Source organism: Colossoma macropomum, unplaced genomic scaffold (assembly GCF_904425465.1).
Source record: "Colossoma macropomum unplaced genomic scaffold, Colossoma_macropomum, whole genome shotgun sequence".
In the NCBI taxonomy this organism is placed as follows: Eukaryota; Metazoa; Chordata; class Actinopteri; order Characiformes; family Serrasalmidae; genus Colossoma; species Colossoma macropomum.
The window spans coordinates 25,113,946-25,137,680 of NW_023494800.1; the positions used below are offsets into that span (position 1 = coordinate 25,113,946).

The following is a 23,735-nucleotide window of genomic DNA, read 5'->3' on the forward strand; positions in this document are numbered from 1 at the left end:
ACAGATGGTTTGAATGATTAAACTGGGAATATGCAGCATTAATGTCACAAAAAATAGTGTCGTTAATAATTTACCGCCTTAACATGTTACTAATGCATCACTACTCAAAGTTAGTTGTTAGCTATTAGTAGCAACCAGCAATTAGTAGTAACTAGCAATCAGTGTCAATAATGGAAGGGTGCATCCACACATAGTTTACTTTACTCAGATCTGATTTTTCTAATGTAATGGTTCATATTCATGTAGGTAAGTGACTCAAATCTGTCCTGAATGTAAAGGAACCTGTGTCTTGAAAGCTCCCGCATATGCACATCCTAATCAATAAAGTCATGTGAATGAATCATGTGTGTCATGAACAACAAGCTAACTAAACAGCAGAATGAGCCTTCACTGCAAAGATAAATTGCTCTAAACAGCTCTCAGCTTTTCATTACTGGCGCGGGACGAAGGCAAAAAAGAGTCAGATGCTTTTGCAGCATTTACTGGCTCAAACTTCTGGTTCGGCGCTGGTGCCAGGGTAACGCTGAATGATGCTGCAAGCACAGTGAAAAGGAAACACATGAATTCCGATCTGAGTGTTCTCATTAAGGTTGAATGACCATGAATTTGATATGTATCCAATCTAGGAATACAATCTAGAAAGTGTCTCAGTTTGGATTTGAAAAGATCAGATTAAAATGTCCACACGGCTCTGAAACCATCAGATTGGTGCCACATTAAGGCAAAAAATCAGATTTCTGCCACCTCAGCCTCGCAATGTGGCTGTAGTCTAATATGTCCTATAATGTTCATCTAATGCATACAGTTATTCTGACAGATTGCAATACACTACAGAAAGCACTGGTATGGCTTATACAGCTTCACTGCACCATAAAAGATGAAATAGCTTTTTACGCATGCACACCAACGACAGTGGTGCTGTGATGAGACAAATAAGAAGAATCACAGAAGACATAATAGTTTGATTAGTTAATTAAACCATTTCAACCCTCATTGCTCAGTAGCAGCTCAGCAGAGTCACAGTTCACACACTCAGAATGAATGTTTCAGTTATTCTGCTGATTCTGGGAGAAAATGTTTTATGTAATCATATAAAATCAAAATATCTGAGTCAATTTCCATTCTGATGGTGGAATGGGCACTAAGGTTCCTGCAAAAAGGTTAATCATATAATAGTCAATCTCATGATGAATGAACCAATAGAAATGTTTGAAAGGTGGAATAAAATCTCATACATCCACAAAGGTTCAACAACAAATCTAATATCTTCCAATAAAATGACTATATTCCTGCACTGGAACCTGCACAGCCTCATACTGAGTGGGGAGGGGGTGAGGAAAGGCCTACAGCGTGAAGAGATCCTGTGTTCACAGCCCCATGGACATGTGGTGGCTATTTCAAGCTTTGTTAAGGGCCGGGAGCCGATGCAATAAAACCTCAATTCCAGCGGCGATGACAGCTAGATTTAAAGTGCGGTCTCCAGGGTGTGGTGTTGAAAAAGGGAAGGGGTTGAGGAGGGTACTGGTGGGGGGTCATACTATATGCCTGTCTCTCTCTCTTTCTCTCTCACTCCCAGCTTTGTTTAAAGCTTCTCTTTGCAACATCATTATATGGTGGCCCCCCCTCTTTGGGGTTTGGGAGCTCCATCTCTGGCTGGTGACTCACTGCTCCCCCTTGCCAGCACAAATCAATGACGGGGGCCACGCTTTCACCCCTTCATCCCTTGCTTCTCTCCCTCCATCTTTCGCTCATGCCGCATAGCCCAGAGGAGCCTGAGAAAAACATGGCAACAACGGAGCAACAGCCTTTCACTGTTTAAGCTACCAACGAACCCATCCATTTTGTCAAGCAGATGCTGCTTTACTGTTGCTTGGAATTAATCGCTGTTCACCCTTATAAGTTTATCTAGAAAGATGAATATTTTGCTCTAATATAAAGTAATAGTATAATTACATAATAATTACACGATAATTACATAGCTAATTATATAGAGTTGCATTTACATTGAATTAAAATTCTATATCAAGTCAGCAGTGTTTTCATTTGTTTTGATATCAAGAAATAACAACATTAATAAAGCAGAAAAGAAAGACTCTTTCATTGTCCAGTTGTCACGAAATCACAGTTTCTAGCCTCTGAAGATCTGACTGTGCCTTTGTATTTGTTTTCTAATGCGTTTACTGTTTGCATTCTGTATTGTCCGTTATTATCCACCAAGAAAAATTCACATGCAAATGTGCTTGGCTAATACAATGAATCTGATGCTGATTCTGTCCTGGCAAGTATTGGATGATTCTGACTAAATGCACAAGATAGACTGGGGACCATGTTTACCAATTAAGACAAAATGTTTGTACACTAGCTATTACTAACCAGCCAGTATGAGTCACGGAGAGCGGTGTGTCACTGCGACATGTGACCGGGCACTAGACATCCCACAGACATGAACATCCTGTCAAATCAGAGTTCGTTCCAAGCCCCCTTGACCGTGCCAGTCACATGTAATGCACAATAAAGCATAAAAGAAAAAGGATAAATGTCAGCCTTCAGGTTTCATCACAGGGATTATCAACACACTCTCTTACACACGCACACGCTCACAGTCTCAACTAAGCCTGGTACTACTAAATCACCCTGTTAATGAGATGGTCTGCCCTTTGGCCACTCCATGCTTCTATTTGTCAGCGACTTGCCAACCATTTGGGTAATATATCGGGCCCCACAATGAGAATGACCACATTTGTCCAACATGTGCTGCCATGCCTTGCCCAGGTTCAACTCTATTGTCCTTCAAAGACCTCTAGAGGCATTATGGAATGGATGAGGAACTGCAGTTACAGGTTAAATATGCCTCTAGGCTTTGGAACACAATGTTGATCCTTTAGTCTTAACTAAGGCCTCATCCACACGTATCTGGATATTTCTAAAGATGTTTTTTTTTCTTTTCCATTTTCACCTATGCCAGCAGTGCTTTTTAAACTCTAAAATCTCACTTGATTCTAAAATTGTAGATCATTAAATAATTCAAAATTAAATTATAGACAAATTTTATTACCCACCCTAAACTGTAAGCCCGGATAAGTTGAATTTACTTAAAAAATTTGAGGAAACCAGTTGCCTAAAATAAAGTAATGTGTAATGAAAACTTGAGTTAGAATAACTATAATTTTTGAGTTAAGCTAACATAAACATACATTTGTGCAACTCGTAAATTCTAATTATTTTAACTTAACGTCTTGAAATTGCAATTTAACTACATGTTTCGTTAGGCAATTGAGAATCTTTTTCTGTTTAAGTGATATTAACCACTTCTCTAAACACCGAAGGGTTAACCTTTACTGTGAACATGGTCACTGACCAACACAAATGCCCACCCATCAGCAAAGAGAATGATAACCTTCACTCTTAGCCAACAACACAATGTCAGGCAGCTGAGTAAAGCATATATAAAACACATACGCTTGAGGAAAGGCAGCCTGGGTGGAATGAAAGCACACTGACAGTGAGTAAAACAAAGGGAAAGAAACACTCAGTGTGCAAATAGATGGAGCCAGCAGCCAATGGGAAAGAAATATACGTTTTATCTAATAAAATCATTGTTAACAAAACAAACATGTAACTGTATTTCACAGCTTACTTAGATTCACTCAGTTTCACACATTTGTTCAGCAAATTTAATGAGAAAGAAACAGTTAAAACCAACAGAAATGTCATCATTTTTTGAATGTGGGGTTTCAAAGTTGCCATAGCAACAGACTAAACTAAATAGCAGTAAGTTAATTCAACTCAAAAATGTCATTTGGGTGTACAAAATCATCAAAAACGTTCCTTTAACTTAAAATTGTTTTATGTACAACTGACTTAATTTATTTGAGTTAAAACAAAATGTGGGATTACAGTGACAGATGTTACCAAATGGGTCTGATTTCCAATTACATCTGTTTTCACATTTTTGCATGTTGTCTATTTGTCCGTTTTTCATTTTTGTTTACATAATTTGAAATGGCCACTCAGCCTTTATGTTGTGTCAAAATTTCATGATGAACAGACCGATAGAAATGGTTCAGAATTACTTGGAAAAAAAATATTTCTTCATTCACTTCTTTGAAAAGTGAAAAACATTTTTCCTTCTCCTGTAAAGTCACCTTTTTGAAAATATAAGATATTGTACCGACAGCAGTGATGTGTTCTGGGAATATAAGAGTATTACTGACTTTTGGAAGTGTATTAATTCCACTGAAATGAAAGTGCTGAATCTCAATTATATCCCAAACCCAGCTCTTTGTTTACTGAATGATGGTGACATTTTCACACTTAATCAATGCAGAATGCTATTCTTTTACTGCAGCTTATAAGTCAATATTTCACTTCACTTCTTTTAATTCACAGGGATTTTGGATTTCTACACTTAATAGAATTGTGACTATAGAAGGTGTGACTGCAAGTTTGAACAAGACCCAGAGAGGACCCTATGCTGTTAACACAACAGCTACGTTTAAAAGTATTAGGAATTATTTAGATCTGTGCCCAGTGATGGTTAACCAAGTTACCACGGTAATAGTGCCCAGTTTAAAAAATGTTCATTGTTGATTTATTTCAACCATAGCAAGGCCCTAGTATTCCTAAAAGTATAACTGAACATTTAAACATATTGGGTGATGTGATGTTCCACATTAATACCACATTTATTGTACCTAACTTCGATGAGATTGTTTTAGAAAAGCGAATACACTGGTCAAACATGCTCTGTGCTGTAAGTAGATATCATGCCTGTACAAAAAGCTACCTTTGTTACAGTGTCCATCTTAGAACTTAGACCACAGTGTCAACATCAGACAAAACAGCTTCTGCGCTCAGGAAAACAAAGATTAACACGTTTCAGCTCTCGTACATCAGGCAAAACAGGCTGTTTGAAACGATGAAATAGCTTCAGCAAAGAAGGCATTGGGTGTCTGGCATTAAACCCCATTTTGACATTTGCAATTCATTGTTTATGTAAGACTAATAATAGTTTTGTGGCCAAATTCCAGATAACATCACATTACAACTACAACTTTTATTGAACTGTGCTGTTATGTTCTTTTTTTTTTTGACAAAATTAAGCATTAATTAATGCTATCATTGTGTGCTCCCACATCTGCTTCGGTGTTCGGGTGAAAATACTGGACTAAAATGTAGAACGATGGAAAAAAATACCACTCTTCAAGCAGATTTAATCATTTAATGTGGTTAATTTTCAAACGGTTAGCCCAATAAGAGGATTCTTAGACAGTCACAGGCCTAGAAGCAAAAAATATTGAGAATTGTCAGTAGACTGATATAAACTGAAGCTATAAGTAAATATGAAATTATCCGAGCCACACAGAACCAATTGTCATCAGCCACGTCAGGTACGCAGAGAAGCATGCTCAGCACAGCAAAACAACAATGATGATGTGCAAGGTGAAGCTGTGATATCAGTGTTTCTAAAGAGATATGCTTTACATGCAACAAAAACATGGAAAACTGAGTTTAAAATTTAGACTTAAAGCACCGTTTTTGTGTGAATAGGAGGCCAAAATACAGAAAAAACCTACATTTTTTCAAAGATGAATATATATATATATGTGTGTGTGGATAGAGCCTTAGATTCAGTGTCTTTTTAATTTTTGATAATAAAAATGGTATAAAGTGAACCCACACAGAGCACACATCCGTCCAAAGACCATCTATAAATGCTTTATAAGTGCCACAGTATCATGTCATTATATATTTACTACGTACTTCAGCCCCAATTTGAAATCTGTTACCCTCACACCAACTTCATTTGTTCACTATTCATTTAACAAAGCTTTTAAAGCACTGCCAAAGGCATTAAAGTTGTAAGAAATTCAGATAACATAGAAAACAAGGGAGAAAAAAACACTTACTGATACAATTTACAGGCCACTGCTTTTTATTAGATTTCCCCGCAGTCTGCAGAGGCCACTTACAACTCGGTTGAAATGGTGAGCTCCTCAAAGATAATGTAATTAGCGGCCTTTCAGTTCATGCTTTAATTTCACTGGGATCTCTGGTGGCGTTTCCCCTCCCAAACCAGGGGCTTAGTACTTCATCAGCCATCGATTGCTACATCCTCTTTCTCCATACCAGGGTTATGTGCCTCTGCAATCTGAGGGTGAGGAACCCAAGCTCCGAGAAGAAGAGGATCTGAGACGACTGTCGGTGAAGCTCAGTGCAAAGATCTGAGATGTGAAAACTAGTGGTGGGCATTTTATCCATGTTTACTATTCAAATACAGGCATTTTCAAATGAATTGAGTGATGATATTTGATATTATCATTAATAATAAATAAAAGCACAGAAGGTTTTACCATTCAAGTGATTACTTCCATTTTGCTGTGCTCTTTAAATGTATATATGTAATTACATATTAATTACACAATTATTTGAACTATTATTAATGTATTATATTAATTCATTTTGTAATAACATATTGCAGTAGAAAGTAAGTAGAAAAAGGCTAAGAGGAGTTCAAATATCCTTATATTTAAATATCGATGCCCATCCCTAATAAAAACAATACATCACACTGTAAAAGACATTTATTAGCTATTTGGTGTTTTATCACAGCCTGCCACTCAACGCTGATTCGAGGGTCACTGTATTAGTCACTGGCTATTTAGAATTCATTGGTGCATTCCAGAGGTCGTTATAATGCCATTTGCATCTGTGACGTGGTTCATACTGAGCAGGGCCAAAAAACGGAAGGCCCGCTGCCTGAGAGGCTTTTAATCGTGCAACAGCAGTCCAGTGTCATAGAGATCTGAGCCCAATGATGGTGCGATGCAGGGAGATAGGGCAGCACTTGGCCGCCACGTGGGTGGATGAATGTCTGGGGGTGGGGTGGGGGGTGCAGTTAATTGGACAAGATATCTGACCAAGGCCTCGTCCACATGCATCTGCATATTTTCTGTTTTTTCTCCTTTTTCAAACAAATATCGTTTTGGAAATTTCTCTGTTCACACAAGACTGCAAAAATGACATTCACATGAACATGCCAGCCCAGTGGATGTCAAAAGGACCTCATAAAATTGGATGACAAATGCTTCAAGAAGAACATTGTGAGCATGTGAATTTAGCAAAATACGGGGGGTTAAAAGTGACAAAAGTGACAGCATGTAACAATCACAGTATGCTTTGACTTGCAGACTGTCAGACCAGGTTGAGCTGGCAAACTATCTTTTACAGTAAATGTCATAGATGGAGTCATGTTGGAATTTTTGTAGTCGATGTAATGCCCATATTAGAAACTCCAGGTGGAGCACAGAGTAAGCTGGATTTCTCAAGGCAAAAAAAGAATAGGATTTTTGAAAATCATTGCTATCAGCCCTGTGGTTAACAAAACGGTTCCTAGATACATTTTGTCCTAGTTCTGAATAATGCCAGATCCTCTGAATTGCGCGGTTGCTAGGAAATCAAAGTTCGAGTATTGCTACATGCAAGCTAATGTTGCTATGCACTGAGCTGACATCATAACACTGGCTACCTCACCAAAATACCCCTCAAAAACCAGCAAGCATTGTCAAATGTGGTAGTTAAATTGCTTTGGCAGTAGTAGCATACAATTTAAGTAGCTGGTTTTGTTACATAAAAGTGTGAAAATTTAACAATAGACTTATTTTCATGTCATTTGAACGTGCAGTATCAGTAGTTTGCTCTAAGCAAAGATAGAACAAAAGTCATATTTTGACTCCTTAATGACTCATAATTCAGAGCCTCAAGTGACATTCAGTGGGGAATTGGACAAAAATTTTCAGGAAACCTTTTGTGTACCAGGGAGCATCATAGCAGCAGTTTTCCATTCATTTTTTAGACCCACAGTTCCTGATATGGGCATGCATGGTCTGCGCGACTACAGAATTAGACATGACTTCAGAGGTCTATGTGCCTATTAAAAAAATAGTGTCAGGTACATCAATTTGCAACAGCTGTATTGTTTTTAGCCACTTTCTTTTTGATTAGAACCAGACAGAACCAGTCAGCTGTTAGACCTGTGCTGTGATTTGAAAATTGTTTTGTTTCACCCCTGGTGTTTAGGGAATGTGAAAGCATATACAGTCATAGGCAAAGGTTTGAACACTCCTGGTCAAATTACATAGATTCGATTGATTTTGAAAGTGAAAGTACAGGAAACAAACTTAAATATGGCATTTTTCTGCAAATATTTGTGCACAATTTCTATTATTTGCAGATTGTAATATTTTACCAAAGAAACATGCAGTATCTTAAATTCAGCAAATAAACAGTATTTGTATTTGTGCATTAAAATGTACCGTGTTCTGTAGAGGATACATGAACGTTTTTTGTTCAGAAAAGCTACAAAACGTCGTATAACTAGAGATGTTTTTGCATACATGCATATGTAGAGAAGTGTTGGTGTGAGTATTGGTCAGTTTCTGAGAATTTCAAGGCTGTAAGAATCATCCTACCTGGAGGCCCTTTCACCCATGTCAATTATATTATTTTGCAGGCACAAATGGAAAAGAAATAATACTTATTCATTTCAAAGGGTAAATAGAACTTCTGTCTCTGTGAAAGAAAATATACATTTTCTGCCAATACTGACACAAATGATAAATAGTTATAATGATAACAGTAAGAATGATGATAATAAAATGACACACTTGTGGGGTCCTTGTGAGCCACAAGAACCCCACAAGTGTGTCATTTTATTATCATCATAAACGGGCCCTAAATGACTGCTTCTATTGCTTAGTAAGAACTGGCCATGGTGAAAACGCATATGTATGTGTGCAGGTATGTCTGTGTGTTTGTGTATGTGTTAGCGCAAGGCTGCAGTGCTGACCACATGCTCACAATACTGTAAACTCCCTGCAGTGACAGTGGGCTGACGATGTGTCCTCACATTGTGGAAATTAAAACGAACCGCAGCATGGCTCATTACTCACAGCTAAAAATCACACCACATCTTTCTCACCACCACCCAAACAGCAACAACGACAGGAAAAAAACATAAATCAGTGATAAACCAAAAAAAAAGATGAAAAATTGAATAAATACATCTTGCTACACGGAGTCCTGATGATTCATGGCCTCGGGTGTGACATGTTTCGTATCCAGGCAACTGCTTCCCCGCTCCATTCCGTTAATTAAAGTTTCAACGTGTTTTTTATGGGTGGAACATAAACGGACGGGCCCGGGCTGAGGCAGGACCTGGACACACGGAGGTGCCTCTCGCTGAAGGAAGACTGGAAATGAGAAACCGCAATCTCGTAAAATCGAGGTCCTCAGAGGCTGACTTGATTATTGAGGTTGTAAATAAGACCCTTGCGGGTGTAATTAATCCTGTGTCTTCCTCTTCCGGCGTCTTCTGTTTCATTTACATGGACCAAAATGGCTGGTCCTCGTTGGCAGGTACAAACTGTTTCGCAGGTTGCGGTGAACAACAGAACAAAAATATTGACTGATTTCACTTTCAGTGCAGTTTAATTCGAGATGAATTTATAAAGCGATTTTGTGAAGCGACACTGGTCATTGTAAAAAATAATCCAAGACCCAAAAGAGCAAGCCAAAGGTAACAATGGCAAGAGTGAGAGAAAGAAAGCTTGAGAGGAACCAAGACTTAAAAGCAGAACCCATCCTCCTCTGGTTGAAACCAAAAAGCAAAACAATAATACAATAAGGATAATATGAAGAAAGAATTTGACAAGAGGGCAAGAAAGATTTGACAAATAATATACATCTGTGAACGTAGAGAAAAGAAATGAGCCTGTCATTGTCAGATGTATTTAGATCAACCAATGATAACCAATGACTATTGTTAGTGGCCTTTCAGAGTAACAGATGAGAAACAGATCTATGCAAACCAGTCACTGTTACAGACTAGTAACAGTGTTACAGTGTTATTGTCATAGTCAATGACTACTGTTAGAGGCCCATCAGAGTAACAAATGAGAAATAAATCAATGAAAACTAGTCACTGTTACCGACTGGTAACAGTGTTACAGCAGTACTGTTACTGTTACTGACCAGTAACAGTGTTACAGCGGTACTGTAACTGTTCGTGTTACTGACTACTCTTAGATGTCCATCAGAGTAACAAATAAGAAATTGCCTTACGAAAACTGGTCACTGTTACTGACTATTACAATCACTGTTACTCTCATTGACTACTGTTAGAGGCCTATCAGAGTCACAGATATACCCATGAAAACCAGAGACTACTGTTATAAGCATATCACAGTTTGGGAGTCACAGTTGTTGCCAGCTAAAAACAAAAGCATGGTGTAATGTGATATTAACTACTTTTCATGCATAGATCATTGAAACAGTTGAAGCATTTTGTGTTTGTAAATATTATAATAAGTTACATTTTTGGCACATTTTTCTAATTTCTGACAAACTTCAACTTGTCACTACTAGGGATGATGTGCACTGGTACTCCAGTGCTTGGTTAACCATTCAAGATGCTAGTAAACTGAAATCACTACTCAGGTGTTCCTTCTGTTTTAGTGCGGAAAGATGGAGAAAATATACAAACTGTTCAGTGAAACGCTGGTTTTTGTGAGTACACTTGTATTTGTGAGTCAGTTCATTATATAACACTCTGCTACTACAAAACGCAAGCGGGTTGCCAAGGGTGTGTTCTTAAGGATGTGATTGAAAAGGGAAAGAGCGTGTGTCCAACTATTAAGTGTCGCCAACTAAGCTAACTACTCAACACTGTCAAAGTACTGTTATTTAACAGTCAGTACCTGCTATTGTCACAGGTACATTGTCACATGGTGTTGAAGAGGACTCTTCTATATCTTCTACATGCTGTATTGTCTCTTCAATGTGCCAACATAGTTTGTCAGAGAAATATCATTTTTATTGTTTTAGGGAATTGGCTAACATCAACTAGACGAACGCATTTGGTCTTGCTATGAATAATGCTGTGCTGCTTCACTGTCCCAGTCATGTCCTTAACAATGTATCCTTGACAATACTTGTTCACGAAAATGAGCAAAAGAGTCACACTGAAGTCAAACAAATGTGATGGTTCAAAAACAGATGCTTATTTTCACCAAAGAAAACAAAGTAAAAACTGCATTATGTAAGGTTTCGAGATCTGGAGACATCTCTGGTGGAAATGTGTAATTGCAGGCAACGTGTTGAACATTCTGCAACATTAGTTGTGCTTCAGACCCCTTCCCTGTGCAGATTAATCTGATGATATATATATATATATATATATATATATATATATATATATATATATTAGCTTTTTAGCTCCCCCTCCTGACTCAGTAATGCTACTTCTTTCAGTTTTAACAAAACAACCTTACATAGTGTAGCTTCAATAATTTAATAAAGTAGTCGCTACTGTAGCATAATGTTCAACAATTCAAGGGTTCCCAAAGCTGCAAAGATACCAAAATCATGTAATAAAGTCAAGACACTACAGGCAGAAAAAACAACTCTGTCTTTTTTGATAAATTGCGTGTCTGCTCTTAAATTGAATGAATGAAAAAATTCACAGCTCAACAGAAAAGTTTATTTAAGCAGGGTATGCCAATTCTCATCTGCTTATGACTGTCTTTTCCAAAAGTTAGCAACTTTAATAAAGGCTTAGCTCCATACATCACTAAAAAGCTTGTTTCCTGTAGAATCTAACTAACATCTCAAAATGTGTCTTATTTTCTTTGTAGTAATACTTACATTTACACAAATGGTGCATGTTTTCTGACATGTCACTGGGGATGCAACTCTAAAGCTGGTTTTTAATATTGTTGTTTTGAAATCAGCATTTTTTTTACTTTCAAAACCAAAACAATCAGCTTTTAGAATACCTGCATTCAGGACATTTTACATATTTGTTCTTAAGCCTATTGTGAAGGATATTACTGAAGAATTTCCTAATAAAGCACTGAAAGTAGGATTTATGCTAGATTCTGTACTAAGAACCTGGAAAATGGTTCTTGATTTAAATGACAAAACAAAGAGATTCCTGCAATCTGTCTGTAAAATCTTTTCTCGAGGTATGTTTTCACAATGAAGTAAACATTTTAATTCTAACATCATCCAATGGCTACTTTTTTGTTTTTAGAATTATAAAAACGTAAGCATATTTGATCTAAAAACATCTCGTTTGCATCTAAATGTATTTTTTAATACAAAGAGTATTTGTAAGGATGTCAGTAAAAGATTCATTACAATATCTAAAATAACCCCTTTCACCTGTAAAGTTGTGCCTTACGTATATAATAATTCCATAAAATTGAGTCATAGAAGCCTACATTTAGTTAGTTCAATGGAAAGATCTGCAAAAAATGCCTTTGAATACCAATAAGTTTTTAATTGTTCTTAATATTGTGTCCATGGTGAATCTGCATTGCTTCTGAAACATTTATAATTGAACTAAAATGATAAACCGAATACATCATTATAGGGCTGTACTTCACTATTAAATAATGCTGAGATATGAATATGAAGTCCATACCATAACTTTTAACAGCCAGATATAAAAATGTCCACATTTACAGACCTAAAGGCAAACCAAGAGCCAAGAAAATCCCCTCACAGTTAAAACATCACATCAGGACCAGCACTGGAGAATATGGTAAATGTGGAACTGCTGGGTTTCAATAGTTTGCCATTCAAAGGCTTTTACATTCTTAAAAATAAAGGTACCAAAATTCTTTGGAGTGATACCATAGAAGTTCTTTATGTTCCCTAGAGAACCTGATGTTGGATAATTCATCAAACTACCATTTTTGTGGAAGAGATGGAAGCATGGAACATATCGTCACTGTCCAAAAAAAAAGTCTCTCCATTTTTTGTTGATTTTTGTTTTTTTCCATCATTAAAACACAGCAGCTGCCCTTTACATTATGTGAACATTTCTTGATGAACGGAAAAAAGAAATGCTCCAAAACAGCTTGAAATAAAATGTCTTTACATTAACTTACATTAAAAGTAAAGAACATTTTTGGCCTCTTCTATAAAGTTGCCATTTTGGAGATATTTGTTTTTCTTTGGGCAGCGATGATATTTAAAATTTTCCTAGAACCAGAAAGCCAAGAACCCTTTCTTTTTCAGACTGTAGAGTTGCAATGCCTAAAATTCGCCTGATGTTTTTTGATGATTCCCGAGAAATCAGGCGCTCAAAAAATCAGCATAAAAACTGCACTGAGCATGATGATGATGACGATGATGATGATGATTATGATCATGGTCATCATTATCATCATCATGTGGGCCATCATCTCCACCATAGTTCGCATCATGAATCCCATAAGCCCTTTGTATCCTCTTCATCATGTTGCAATTGTGTAGAGGACCCTGGTGGTTTGGAGTTCTGCTCAGCCAGGTTTCACTCTCTCTCTCTCTCTCTCTCTCTCTCTCTCTCTGCTCTCTCTCTCTCTGTCTCTCTCTCTCTCTCTCTGTCTCTCTCTCTCGAGCTCAGATAGCACACTACCATCCATGGGCTATTTGTTGAGGAACTGGAGCCAAAGCCAATAAACTACTGCGCAAACAAGAAAGCCGAGCAAAGACGAGAGCAGAGCAAAGACGAAACACGAAGGCTCATCATCTGCTACTGGCAAAACAATGAACGGCGCAACAAGACATGAGAGCAAAGCTGCTGTGTCAGATAGGTTGAGCCTGGCCTATCTGAACTTTTTATGAGGTTACAACTTGCATGATATGATGCAGATGTTTACTTATTAGAAACAAAGCAGTTTAAGACTACGTAAGTTTGCTTGACATAATGAAAAGGAGAAAGGTCTAGAAATCGGACCTTGATAAGTAGAGAATTATCATTCACAAACAAGGTGCCTGCATTCTTCATCACAGCAAACTGAAGTCAAGAAGACAATCCCATTGCTATAATGTGCTGTATTTCATGGAGAATGACAATGGTGACAGCTTTGATGATCAAATATGAATTGAGGCCTGATATCTTCAGGAATGCCATGGACATCAAGCCACTGGAGTATTGATATGGTATGGGTGTATATTAAGGGTTGCACACATTCATGTTTACTAGTCATCTAGTCATGCAAACAGTTGTCGACTAGTTGATGAGTCATCGTTACCATATTTTAAAAAAGGGCGTGTGTAAAGTATTTTGTTAGAAGCTTGCTAATAGGAGCTGGGGCTGCTATTTGAAGTACGAGAAGAGTTTTTTGTTGTATTTCAGTAAGTTTCAGCCTTAGATAAAATCACCACAGCTCTCAGAATCGTACATCTCTTTTATCAGTCTGATAGAAAATAAACAATTGCATATCAAGCTAAATGCTAGTAGGTAACAAGTGTGTCTCACACCAGTAAGCCTTTCAGAGCCAGACATAGGCCTTGTCACAGGCCAAGAAACATTTACGATATCTCATTTTCCGAAGTGATTCCTGAATTTTGTTTGAAGTTGTATTTAGCAAGTAAACGAGATCTCTTCATTGGCAACTGGTACTCCACTTTATTTAACATGCGTTTGTTTTTTGTTTGTGCAGATGTTGCCGTAAATGTTCTGTGATTGGTCATTTTGCATGTCTGTCAAATCACACCTTCTTATCGGGGACAATGGCTCTCAAAAGGTACTCGTAATCTTACACAGCTTGCAGGGGAACTGGTTTCATTTTGTGTGGTATTTCCACTGCAATGAAGAGTTGTTTTTGCTCCACCTGCCTGTTCACTGCAGTTTTTACCACGGCTATATTTTAGGTTCTGTTTTTAACTAGTCAGTTGCTGCCCACAGTGCCAAGCAGTAGATTTATTATTCGACCAGTCAACTTGTAAATGCGACCCCTATTGTGTGTGCATGTGTTTGTTTGTTTGGGACAAAAAGCATGGTTGGTTTGGACTTCACATGAATGGTGTGGTCTCTCTCTCTCTCTCTCTCTCTCTCTCTTACACTCACAAATACTCATAAACGCACACACACATACTGACATTAACTGGACCCTGCAGCTTCCCCCCAACCCAGCGGAAAGCACTTTTGTGGCAGTTTGGTTTCTCTACTACCGAACCCACCTCTCTCTCTCTTTCTCTCTCTCTCTGTCTCTCTCTATCATTTTTCTCTTAGTACCTTTGTGGCCAACTCAGCCATGTTTCCAATCCAATTAAAATGCATGCACGGTCTCCAACCCAAAGGTGATCAGCAGTTGTTTAAGGCAAACTGAGCTTTGAATGATGATGGAATGATTTAGTGTGATATCACTAAAAACATTTGTGTCAGAAAGGGTTTTTTAGAGTGATGCCTTTGAAGTACCACTAGGTTTCCTAAAGAACCTTTCAATGAATGATTCCCTATCCATGCTTGAATGCGATGAACCTTTTACAGACTGAACCTCCACAAACAATTGAAAATAAAGGCATTTATATTTCTTGTATTCCTTGTCATTTTTGGTTATTCAATGGATGGTTCTTTAGAGAACCATTTTTGTAAATGAGATGTGTGAGTGTGAAGAATCTTGTTAAAGTTTAAAGAACCTCCTCATAAAAGTTGTAGAAAGAACCCTTAAATTGGTAAACAACTACATTATTTGAAAATTCTTTATACACTTAAAAGATGCTTCACAGCCACAAATCTCATTTACAAACATGGTTCTTTAGGTAATTAAAATGGTTCTTCTGTGGCGTTGCCTAAATGACTTCTTAAGAGTGTAATCTAGAGATTCTATACCAACTAAAGTTTTTCCTAGAACCAAGTATCTAATCCTAGAACCATTTAAGGGTGTACTGCCAGATCAGCTCCAACCACAAAACAAAAGGCAAGAGTTTTTGATTCTGATTGCCTCAAGCAGAACTTCTTATATCTCTTTTGTTGGGTACAGAATTGAGAGGACTTGGAATTGATATAGTAATTACAATGTAATAACATCCGTGTAATCTTGCTTTGAAAAGGAAAATTCAATAAATAATTTCAAGCCAGCCAAACTAGAGTGAGTGAGGGTGAATGTGCACATGGTGGACTGCACTGGCATATTGCAAAAACAGACTGGGTTATATATAATCAAATGTCAGCTCTGAATTAATGAATGAATGATATAGGAACAATTGTTTAAAGTAAACATTTTTATACATGAAATATGTGCTTGTGAAGAACCTTTTTAAAGTTTAAAGAACCTAAACATAATGTAAAGTGTCTATACCAATTAAAGTTTTTTTTTTCCCTACAAGCTAAGAACTATGTAGGAACTTTTATTTTTAATAGTAGTATAGTAGTTGGAATAGTAGACGGATGGATTGAGGTAGATGGATGGGTGGATGGATATATGTATGTAGATAGATAGATAGATAGATAGATAGATAGATAGATACATATATAGATAGAGAAAAAGAAACTGTCTTGCAGTACCACTGTTCAGCTTGCTCAGACCTCTAGTGAATTTGATAGTGCTGTGCTCTGTACACTTCCCAGCATAGATTTGCTTCTTTGGTGAAATACAGGCTAATTTGCTGAGGGTGAGCTGAATGGCTAAATCGAAAAAAAGCACCTTCGGTAGCAAATTTACAGCCTCTTTGCAATATCAGGAGGTGAACCGGAGACCTGTGATGAATGGTTGGACACAGTGTCCTTCAAACGACGCATTTTTGTGGGCGAGGCAAAGTTTTTCTGTGTTCTGTGGTTGGAGAAGCATCTCTGGGGTCCTTTAAAGTTGTGAACGTGTACAGAACTACAGAGCTGAAACCGTGTGCTCAGCCTTTAGAAGTCCTTCTATAGTTTCTGCCTTTTTTGAAGGCAAAGACAAGGACTGTGGAGTCGGCGTAATCAAACATTCCACCGGTACTATTACGTCCTTGGAAAGGCAATGGGTGGGGTGCGGGGAAGATCAACCAAACATTGCAGTGAGGCTCTTTCAAAACTGTCCGCTTTGAGTTTTTCTTACTCAGACACGCTCTATGTTGGTGGTGAACCCTCTTGAGAACATTCCCTTCAGAGATTCCTGACCTCTGCTGCACCCTAATCTTTGGTTTGATTCTGCCATAGTGTGAGGTCAACATCATACATCAAAATTTATCACAGTACTTCTATATTTCAGTTCTTCTGGCACTTGGCTGTGACATGAGCTACAATCAGAATGGCAAGATCCATTGATTACACAATGGAGGCAGCATCTTGCAGAACTTAGCATCAAATTTAACATGGACTCTCTTAGTTTACATCACTAATGACAGGTAAAGCTGAAAGGCTCCAGAATAGGTGACAAGAGGGGTGGACGTACCTCCAAAATCTGGCCGCAGACGGATGTCATACCCCTTCAGCAGTTTGTCCACTGTCGTCTTGGCCACAGATATTCCAGATCCAGTGGATGTGCTATAGGAGAGACAGTTCAGATCACTTAGTTAGAATAATAGAAGCAACACATAGAAATATTTCTTAAATGAGTGGCTAGTATTGCTGGAGAAATTGAGCTTGCTTGGGCAATAGGTCACCTCAGGACTCAAGCAGCGGTCCACCATTTTTTGTTGGTATTGTTTTGAGAAAGAGAGAGAAAACTGGCCTATAAGTGTGACACTTCATGAACAAGACACAGTAAGTCAAAATGAGATATACTAGGCTGTCAAGTAATAGGGGACACTTTAAGAACTTCTTGTTCTGATTCTGATTTTAGCTGACGCTAGCTAGTGGATTTTTTATTACTCAGGCCAATTAAGTCCTAGTGGTAAATTGATTAAGGAATGGTTTTGTCATTCAAGGTCTATGACATGCTTGTCACTATCCAAAGTGATCTGATGTGCCACAATACTTGAATCTTTGCCCAATACGTCATATGTGAAGATGATTACAAAAATATTAGTGACCATCGAACTTGTAGAATAACACCTGAACAGAGTGTTGAGCTTTATCGGTCTCTTTACCATGCAAGTCAATGAACCCTGGATAAGTCCCACAGAATAGCAGCCACACCTCTACAAGTCTGTTGAGACAACAGACAAACCTATATAGCCATTTATGAATGTATATTCCAATGGGTCTCACTTGCTAAAGTGAAATGGCATCAAAGTGGACCAAAGGAACAAGGTTTGTGAAGGTTTGTGTCAGTCATGAAAGACTTATGTAGCCTTATAACCATTGTAAACACCTAGCATGACCATCTATATTCAGTTCCTGATGTGGTCTAAAGAGCATCACCACATTGCCAGCATTCTTTAAACCCATGGCTCATTAGCTTGCTTCACTTTGGGTTTTCCAGCCATAAAGCATGCATGTTAAACCCAACATGGTTGACATGGTTTGTGACTGAAACTCAAGCTTCTCCCCTCTGAGCTCATGAGAAAACATCCGGAACCGTGAGAACCAGTGAGAGGGATGTAGATTAGCAGCTTCAGCGATAGCCCTTGAACGATCACGGTGACCAGACTGTGGCCCACCTGCCGGCAGCTCCTATCTTTCTGGCTAAAAATATAAAGCAAAAAGGCGTACAAAGTATGAACGCCTCACGATGGCCACCAGATTACGATGGCCACCGGCTGGCTATTTATCACGTCCACAGGTGGCCCACAAAACAGCTCACTGGAAAAGGAGCAAAGATTGCGTACTAGCAAATCTCAGAGAGGGTGAGAATCTTTCTGATGGCGTTCAGACAGACAGGCCTCCGTGTCGTGAGGCAACAGGCCTATTTAGGCTACTGATAGGCGTCGTCGGTGTTGGATCTCCATTGACTGAACGGCACTGAATGTAGAATTTAGACGGTATGGTGATGGGGTGTTGAGAGGGAGCAATGAAAATGTCTCCGGCAGTCAAAAACCTGTATGTTCGGCTCGTTTTTGTGGAAATGGCACGTACGCCGATGCAGCCAGAGCTCTTAAAGAAATGAACCATATTCACGTATAAATATGAGCGTTATGTAGATTTAGAAGATATGCACAGTGCACGCGCTCATGTTTCTTTCACACACAGACGGGTGAGCGCGAGCATACACACGTACACACACACACATACACACACACACATACACAAATACACATCTCAAGTGTTTATGCCAATGACAGCTATGTGCCACTGGCCATCAGCGAACGGTCAGCGCTGAATGACCACATGTGTTTAAATAAAAGGGGAAAAAAACAAGGAATCCCACCAGCCCTGTTCACTAAATTTTTTTTTTCTTACCATTGTACGAAGCAGATAGACGACAGCACCGTCAGAGCAGAAAGCAATCCACATAGTTTGTCTTCCTGAGGACCCAACATTTCCACAAAAATCCGTTTAATGCACTTTCAGTAATCCAACCTCCAGCGGTTCCAAAACGAGAGGGAATTCTACTAATGAATGAGGAAAAAAAAAATCCAAACAGTGGGAAGGAGAATAAAAAAAGAGGCCAAATCAATAGCTCAAATCAAAACCCAAGCAACCATACACACACATGTGTGATGGCCATGAAAGAAAAGGAAATATTAAAAAACAGAAAGAGGCATTGGAGTGGAGACGGGGGTGTAATGGGTCCCAGCTGTTTTTTTTTCTTTTTCTTTTTTTTTATGTTTTCCTTTCCTCGGCTATGGAAATCCGTGCAGGTCCCAGACCCCCTCGGCCACAGCAGCATTACACATCTTCCTCAGATTCTTCTTCTTCTTCTGTTGTTGTTTTTTTTTTCCTTTTTGAGGGGGGGAGAGGGGGATAAACGGAGGGGAGTTTTGAAAAAGTGCTGAAAAAAAAGGAAAAAAAGTCTCCTGGAGCCGAAGCACGAAGGCAAATCGAGGAGGAAGAGGAGGGGGGGGGGATAGTAGCGGTGAGGAGGAAGAAGGGGGGAGAGAGGAAGAGAAAAGAACGAAAAGAGAAAGAAAAGAACCGTCTTCTTCTTTTTTCCTCTTCTTCCTTCCTTCGTTTTTTTACTCTCGCTGCTGCGGATTCCCAGTCCGAAGGTGCGGATGAGCCATGCTGGTGATGATGATGATGATGAGAAGGAGGAGGAGGAGGAGGGGGGAGGGAGAGAGGGGGGGTTGTTCCTCTCTCTCTCTGTTGTTTTAAGGTCTTTTTCTTCTTTTCCTTTGCTTTATTTTTTCTTTTTTAAACCTCCCTCAGCTGGAAACGTCGGGCTGGTGCTGGGGGGTGGGTGTCAGGGGGTGCAGTGGGCGAAAAGGGAGAAAAATGAAAGCAGCATCCCCCTCGCAGTCTCTCTCGATGCTCGAGATTGGCTTCCTCGCTGATGATGAAGATGATGGTGAAGAAGGAGAGTGAGGAATGCACATTAAAAAAAGCCAGATGCGGACGTCAGAGAGTGGAGTCTGTGGTGGCCCCCGTTATGAAGTTGAAAACAAAACAAACCAAAAAAAAAAAAAGATTTTTTCTCAAAAATTGCGACCGACCAAGAAATGTCGGCTTTAGGTACAAAACCAAACTGTGCGCAAATGACGAGCGCGCGAGAAAGAAGAAGAAGAAGAAGAAGAAGAAGGAGGAGGAAAAAACACAAAGACCAGATGGACAAATGGTCGCGATACAAAAAGAAAGAACAGGTAGAAAAGTCCAAGATTGTGCCCTGCTGGAGAAGAAGCCCCCCAGAATCCCTTTATGCGCGCGCCGTCAGTCCTGCATGTCCCGCTCGCTCGCCTTGGCGGAGAGACGGAGCCCGAGTGATGACACACTTCAGTGGGGAGGAACCGACACGAGGAGAGAGAGAGAGCGAGAGAGAGCGAGAGAGAGAGAGAGAGAGAGAGAGAGAGAGAGATAAAAAGTCCAGCTCACTCGAGCTTGGAAGAGAGAGAGAGAGAGAGAGAGAGAGAGACGAATACGACGCCGATCGGTTTTTAGATGTTTGTTTTTTTGGAGGGGATAAAAAATGAAAATAAATAAATAAAAAAAGAAAGAAACCGAATAAAAGCGAAAGAGAACCGAAGAGGAGAAAGGCAGGTCCGTGCATGCGCCCTATCGCTGAGGGGACCGATGTCTGCACGAGCCGGTCCTCTCCCGCAACAACCCACATTAAAATGCGCCGAGTGCGTTCCGCTGCGTTTCCAGCAGTTTGGCACAGATTTCAGCACGCGAGCAAAAATCGATTCATATTTTCATGTTTTGTTTACAATTTTTCACCCTATGCATACATACATACATACATACATACATACATACATATATATATTCACAACTGTGAATTCAATTCACATGCATAGCATAGCATGTCCGTTTAATTTCCTCCAATCCAATTACACATGTTCACGTGTAAATAGGAGCGAGTGTGGCCCTCATCCTTCAAAAACTCATCCGTTTATTTCACATTACGAACCTAGAAACGCACATGCTACAAACAGACCAGTTTTGTGTATTATTATTATTTTATTTTCTTCTCCACTGAAGATGAGGGTTTCTGCAGGGATCTGTGTGCTGCCTAGTTGCTAGGCAACCCTGCGAGCAGTGATGCAGCGCCGGTGTTTGGAGGGGAAGGGGCTGCGCGCGATATGGCACATTTAAAGGAACTAAGGCGGGACAGGAGGGCAAACGGTGATGTCTGCATGTGTGCAGCCTTCAGCCACCGCCCCCCCCCCTCAAAAGACGACTGTCTTAATGGGACAACCAGCCCCGCTCTGGCTCGCGCCCCTCCGCTCCCCGATAACGTTCCTACAGGAATGGAGGAGACGTGTGATACGCGGGACAGAGACAGACGGCCATCAGCGCTATCTACAGTAGTTCAGCGGCGCTTTACAAGATTAGTTTAATGAGGCATTACGAGCCATATCAGCATGTCCACATTCCACTCACTGTACATCATATGTTTACTGCACAGCGTGTGATGCAGAGCAGTAGTGGGCTTAGATCTGCTGCTAGACTGGGGTCACTTTGATCAGAGCTAGTCAAAAAGATAAGCTTTCTTAGCTGTCAAAGCAACCTGAATGCCTTCGACTTATTAGTAGTAGTGACGCGCCAGGCTGGTATGGATTAGTGTGGGTGCTGATACCTTTTAATATCTCAGGTATCAGTCAGGTGTGACCGATCCACCACACTTTCCTAATCATGATCATTATAAACCTGTATTTTTTGAACCTTCTAGAACAGGAGTGCCTACTTCTGGTCCTGGAGCAGAGTTTAGCTCCAATATTAACTGGACATACCTGATTCAGGTAATGAACATCTTAATATCAGAGCCAGGTGTGTTGGATCTAAACTCTCCCAGGACTGAACACCTGTGTTTTAGAACAATACAACTGACAATATAAGTGATAATAAAACCTGAGACTTGTTTGTTTGAATAAACAGAAAGCTCATTTGTGATTAGAAATGGCAGTAGCTTCATGTTCAGGACCACGGACAGCACCACCCCTAGTGTTCAGCATCAGGGACAGCACCACTTTCAGCCTCCAGCACCATGGGCAGCGCCATGTGTTGCCTTTGACTTGGGCTCCAGTTTTCAGAACCACGGACAGCAGAATCTCTGGCCTTAAGCATCAGCTATAGTTTTCAGCACCACAGACAGCAGCATCTCTTGCCTTAAGCATCAGCTCCAGTTTTGAGTACAGACAGCACCGTTTCTAGTCTTTAAACTCAGTTCCAGGCCTCAGCACCACGGATAGCAACTTCAGTAATCTTTAGCATCAGGTTTACGCTTCAGGACCACGGACAGCACCATAGCCATATTTTATGGACAGAACCAGGGGGGTGACTATGATAAAGCCCACAGTCGTGACCATAACACCGTGAAACTCAAGGCCCTCACATGTACCCAACAACCTAATACTCCTTACTTTACAAAAGATGCATATAACTGGCTGCACAGTCAGCTTCATATAGTCCTAACCTTAAAGCCTGTTCATATCAGTTTGCATGAGAGCCTGTTCAGGTCTCACTGATGAAATCCAACACTGCAATGAATCTCTCTTTCCTGCTGTGCATCTGATACCAATGCTGTGCTTCTTGTCCTAAATGTGGCCTTTTGAACATGATGAAGTGCAACAGATATGGGAAATGTATTAAAATAACTAAAGGACAGTGTGTTGTCAGCAGTGTTGCTACCTTAATCAGTTGCACGCCCTGATTTTAGTACATTATAATCCTTTCAGGCCACTGGTGCATCATTCTACATGCATATGTATGAATGTACTGTAATAATCATGCCAGTTGCAATGAATATGCATTTGTAGGCCACCGTGCTTTCACTTTAAAGTTTGTGTTTACTCTATCCTTTAAATATGGGAGTATATATGTAGAACTAATTCCATGGTGATCATATAAGGACATGTTTCTTATGAAAGAAATTAGTCTCAACTGACCTCTGATAGTTCTCCAGATGTCTGACTTCGCCTGAGGACAATTTCAGAAGGGGCATTGGTGTGTTTTCAGAGGAAGTCATTATCTGATTAGCTGTGTGTGATGTTTAACCAATCTGTTAGCTACAGTGGACTACCATAATTCTGAAAGCCAACTGCAAGTACAACAGCACATATCAGCAGGTCCATCGTGCTATGCTATGATACTGACCAACTTCACACAACTCAATCTTATTTTTAGACGAGTGAGTTGTTAGAATTCAATTAAATTCATTAATGTCTCAATAACTGTTTGAGATCATTTTCTAATTCATATACATGACATAACAAGTATGTGGACACCTGACCATCACACCTACATGAGCTTGTTGGACATCCCATTCCAAAACCATAGGCATTAATATGAAGTTGGCCCCCCTTTGTGGCTATAACAGCATCCACTCATCTGGTAAGGCTTTCTATAAGATTTTGGAGTGTGTCTGTGGAAATTTGAGCCCATTCAGTCAAAAGACCATGTGTAAAGTCTGGCACCAATGTTGGTCAAGAAAGCCTGGCTT

General features: G+C 39.5%; 1 protein-coding gene across 1 annotated transcript in view; it reads right to left on the bottom strand.

The window, feature by feature from the left end:
* Positions 1 to 19,176, bottom strand: part of gabrb4 (gamma-aminobutyric acid type A receptor subunit beta4) — a 78,315-nt gene extending 59,139 nt beyond the window's left edge. Inside the window, exons 1-2 of the mRNA XM_036588033.1 lie at positions 19,097 to 19,176; positions 17,208 to 17,299 (exon numbers count right to left, since the gene is read on the bottom strand). Of these exons, the coding sequence (XP_036443926.1) occupies positions 17,208 to 17,299; positions 19,097 to 19,176 (172 nt within the window). The remainder of the gene's footprint in view (positions 1 to 17,207; positions 17,300 to 19,096) is intronic.
* Between the last annotated feature and the right edge of the window lie 4,559 nt (positions 19,177 to 23,735).